The sequence below is a fragment of the Hemibagrus wyckioides genome, linkage group LG29 (genome assembly GCF_019097595.1).
Source record: "Hemibagrus wyckioides isolate EC202008001 linkage group LG29, SWU_Hwy_1.0, whole genome shotgun sequence".
Classification (NCBI taxonomy): domain Eukaryota; kingdom Metazoa; phylum Chordata; class Actinopteri; order Siluriformes; family Bagridae; genus Hemibagrus; species Hemibagrus wyckioides.
Genome location: NC_080738.1, coordinates 16,187,337 through 16,192,336, shown reverse-complemented (window position 1 = coordinate 16,192,336; position 5,000 = coordinate 16,187,337). Strand labels below are relative to the sequence as shown.

At 39.8% G+C, this 5,000-nt stretch overlaps 1 protein-coding gene across 4 annotated transcripts in view; it reads left to right on the top strand.

Annotated features, from left to right (window-relative positions):
- The window catches only part of slit2 (slit homolog 2 (Drosophila)), a 72,770-nt gene that overhangs the window by 46,549 nt on the left and 21,221 nt on the right, over positions 1 to 5,000 (top strand). For all 4 annotated transcript variants that reach the window (XM_058384592.1, XM_058384593.1, XM_058384591.1 and 1 more), the window contains 2 exons: positions 2,433 to 2,504; positions 3,019 to 3,090. In XM_058384592.1, the coding sequence (XP_058240575.1) occupies positions 2,433 to 2,504; positions 3,019 to 3,090 (144 nt within the window). The remainder of the gene's footprint in view (positions 1 to 2,432; positions 2,505 to 3,018; positions 3,091 to 5,000) is intronic.

Here is a 5,000-nt window from a genome sequence, read left to right as displayed (position 1 = left end):
CCTATCTACCTGTATATCTGTCTGTCTACCTGTCTATCTGCCTACCTGTAGGTCTGTCTACCTGTATACCTGTCTGTCTGTCTGTCTACCTATCTACCTGTATATCTGTCTGTCTACCTGTCTATCTGCCTACCTGTAGGTCTGTCTACCTGTATACCTGTCTGTCTGTCTGTCTGTCTACCTATCTATCTGTATACCTGTCTGTCAGTCTACCTGTCTATCTGTCTACCTGTAGGTCTGTATATCTGTCTATTTGTATACCTGTCTGTCTACCTATCTATCTGTATACCTGTGTTTGTCTACCTGTCTATCTGCCTGCCTGTAGGTCTGTCTATCTGTCTACCTGTATACCTGTCTGTCTACCTATCTATCTGTATACCTGTCTGTCTGTCTACCTGTCTATCTGCCTACCTGTAGGTCTGTCTATATGTTTGTCTGTCTTCCTGTCTATCTGTCTGTTTGTCTTCCTGTCTGTCTGTCTAACTGTCTGTCTGTCTACATGTTTGTCTGTCTACCTGTCTACATGTTTGTCTGTCTTCCTGTCTACATGTTTGTCTGTCTTCCTGTCTATCTGTCTACCTTTTAGATTCAGCGTTAATTAAGATTAAATGAAGTAAGCATTAACAGCAGCAGTCTAAGTGGTTAATTTACTAGAAGAAATAGAAGAAGAAGAAGAAGAATAACAACAAGAAAATAAGAAAAACACAGACAATAACATTCACAGTAATAACAATAATAATAATAATAATAAGTGTGTAATAAGCTCAGTGTGTGTGTGGAGTTTGCATGTTCTCCCTGTTCTTGGTGTGTTTCCTCTGGGTGCTCCGGTTTCCTCCCACAGTCCAAAGACAGGATAGGCACAGGCTCCCGGTGACCTGAGGATAGATCAGATAAGCAGTACAGACAATGAAAAAATAATAATAAGAAGAAGAAATAAAATTAGCAAGAGCAATTAGCAACAGTAATAAAATATGAGAAATGAGTGCAACAAAAACAGCAACACTAATAATAATAATAAGAAGAAGAAGAAGAAGCAGAGGAAATAAAGCAAGAGCATCAACTATAATAAACTCACAATAACAAGGGTTAAAAAAGTAGAACAACAATAAACAAACAAACAATGAAAGTATAAGAAAATAAAAATAGTAAGTAAACGAAAAAAAACAGTAGAATAACAACAGCAGCTCTAATCTAATCTAATGTAAGGTAATGTAATGTAATCATGTAATGATCAGAGTTTGTGTGTAATTACTCGCTCCAGTGTGTGTGTGTGTGTGTGTACCTTCCAGGTACATTCTCGTACCTGGTGTCGGTTCTGGATCTGCGCTGCTCATCTGTCTGAGATTCTGGTTAACTCTGATCACTTCCTGTTAGATTAAAGTGCTTTACTGAGTGAACTGATGAAGCCTGCTGCTAGTGTCTGATCTGTTTAAGTCCAGGAGGCTGCGTGTGGTCAGTGTGCTGGTGATGAAATATGAAGAATGTTTTGTGTAATTTAGTGAACTTTCTGCTGTTAAAGCTTGTATCTTAATGAAGACACTTTACTTCTGACTCTGAAATACTCATGTCTTACCTGCACCTCCTTCCTAAAATTCCTCTGTGACCAATCAGTATGCACCTCCTTCCTAAAATTCCTCTGTGACCAATCAGTATGCACCTCCTTCCTAAAATTCCTCTTTGACCAATCAGTATGCACCTCCTTCCTAAAATTCCTCTGTGACCAATCAGTATGCACCTCCTTCCTAAAATTCCTCTTTGACCAATCAGTATGCACCTCCTTCCTAAAATTCCTCTGTGACCAATCAGTATGCACCTCCTTCCTAAAATTCCTCTTTGACCAATCAGTATGCACCTCCTTCCTAAAATTCCTCTGTGACCAATCAGTATGCACCTCCTTCCTAAAATTCCTCTTTGACCAATCAGTATGCACCTCCTTCCTAAAATTCCTCTTTGACCAATCAGTATGCACCTCCTTCCTAAAATTCCTCTTTGACCAATCAGTATGCACCTCCTTCCTGAAATTCCTCTGTGACCAATCAGAATGCAGATCCTTCTTGAAACACCTAAGTGACCAATCAGAATGTAGCTTCTTTTAAAAATTCCTCTGTGGCCAATCATAATGCAGCTCCTTCTTGAAACACCTAAGTGACCAATCAGAATGCACCTCCTTCTTGAAACACCTAAGTGACCAATCAGAATGCAGCTCCTTCTTGAAACACCTAAGTGACCAATCAGAAAGCAGCTTCTTCCTGAAAATCCTTTTTGACCAATCAGAATGCCGCTCCTGGCCAAAATACAGTTTCTGCCTATCAGTGTGATCATCTGCACTATACATATACTGTTACTTCATATACCTCTCTCTCTCTCTCTCTCTCTCTCTCTCTGTCTGTCTGTCTCTCTCTCTCTCTCTCTCTCTCTCCCTCTCTCCTCAGTGATCTGAGTAATAATCAGATATCAGAAATGGCTCCAGATTCCTTTCAAGGCCTTCGTTCTCTCAACTCACTGTAAGTACAAGTGTGTGTGTATGTGTGTGTGTGTGTGTGTGGTGGTAGGAAGTTATATTAAGCCTCCATTATTCTTAATTATTCATAAGTGTTTTCAGTCTTGCCGTTCTGAAGCTTTTAGTGAGAGTGTGTGTGTGTGTGTGTGTGTGTGTAATAGTGTGTGTGTGTAATAGTGTGTGTATGTGTGTGTGTGTGTGTATATGTGTCTTAGATTTTTTTAAGCCCTCCAACTTTAAAATCCATAGAGACCATCAAACACACACACACACAGACACACACACACACAAACCCTATCAGGACCAGGATTAAACTTAAACCCTTCTGGATAATCAGAATATATTTACCAGCTTTCAGTTCACACAGAACTTTAATCACGAAGGGTTTTGAACCAATGACCTTCTGGTAGATTGCACAGAGAATCAGAACTGCTCCGAGATCCTGAACTCATCACCTTCTGCTCATTCAACCTTAATGACAAAGAGACTTGAACTCACACCCTTCTGTTCCTCTATAGGGTTTTATACGGGAATAAAATCACTGAACTTCCTAAAGGCTTGTTCGATGGACTCTTCTCTCTACAACTACTGTAAGTAAATCACACACACACACAAACACACAGTCACACACACACTATTACACACTCATATACACACACACACACACTCTTACACACATACACACACACAAACTCACACACATTCACACACACACTCGCACACACACATACACACACACACCCTCTCTCTCTCTCTCTCTCTCTCTCTCACACACACACACACGCACACAAACCCTTCGTCATTCCTATTATGACAGGCAGCACAGGTGCCTAAGCTCATCTCTCTCTCACACTGACACACACACACACTGACACACACACACACACGTGTATGAGATAGAGAAAGATTGGGGGAAGAGAGAGGAAATGCCTCTTAATCCAAATATTTGGACTAATGCCATCTGCAAATCATACACACGTTCTCTCCTCTAAAGCTGAATAGAGACATCCACACACACACACACACACACACTCTCTCACACACACACACACACACACACACACTCACTCACACACACACACACACTCACACACACACACACACTTGGTAGATCAAATAAAAAAACTGCACAGAATTTCTATTAAGTTTTCCTCAGTGCCACAAACACTTTGTGAGCTGAATTATAAACACATGAAGGGAGATTTTAGCAAGTATTCCATCCACAACTACACAACAATGGAAGAATGGAAGCTGCATAATGCATTCTACACTACACAACTACACAACATTGGAAGCTGCATAATGCATTCTACACTACACAACTACACAACATTGGAAGCTACACAATGTTATCTATGCTACACAACTACACAACAATGGAAGAATGGAAGCTGCATAATGCATTCTACACTACACAACTACACAACATTGGAAGCTGCATAATGCATTCTACACTACACAACTACACAACATTGGAAGCTACACAATGTTATCTATGCTACACAACTACACAACAATGGAAGCTACACAACGATGTCTACACTACACAACTACACAACAATGGAAGCTACACAATTTTATCTACACTACACAACTACACAACAATGGAAGCTACACAATTTTATCTACACTACACAGCTACACAACATTGCTACACAATGTTATCTACACTACACAACTACACAACAATTGAAGCTACACAACGATGTCTACACTACACAACTACACAACAATGGAAGCTACACAATTTTATCTACACTACACAACTACACAACAATGGAAGCTACACAATTTTATCTACACTACACAGCTACACAACATTGGAAGCTACACAATGTTATCTACACTACACAACTACACAACAATTGAAGCTACACAACGATGTCTACACTACACAACTACACAACAATTGAAGCTACACAACGATGTCTACACTACACAACTACACAACATTGGAAGCTACACAATTTTATCTACACTACACAGCTACACAACATTGGAAGCTACACAATGTTATCTACACTACACAACTACACAACAATTGAAGCTACACAACGATGTCTACACTACACAACTACACAACAATTGAAGCTACACAACGATGTCTACACTACACAACTACACAACAATGGAAGCTACACAATTTTATCTACACTACACAACTACACAACAATGGAAGCTACACAATTTTATCTACACTACACAACTACACAACAATGGAAGCTACACAACGATGTCTACACTACACAACTACACAACAATGGAAGCTACACAACGATGTCTACACTACACAACTACACAACAATGGAAGCTACACAACGATGTCTACACTACACAACTACACAACAAACTCAGAGGTTGTTTATGAAGTTTAGAAAGTCTTTATCTGAGATTGAGCTGAAGATCAGACCACACTGATATAAATAGAAAACCTCAGAACTGTGAAAGGTGTATTCATTTTCTTGCAGCTGGATAAGAGCAGGGCGTGTGTGTGTGTGTG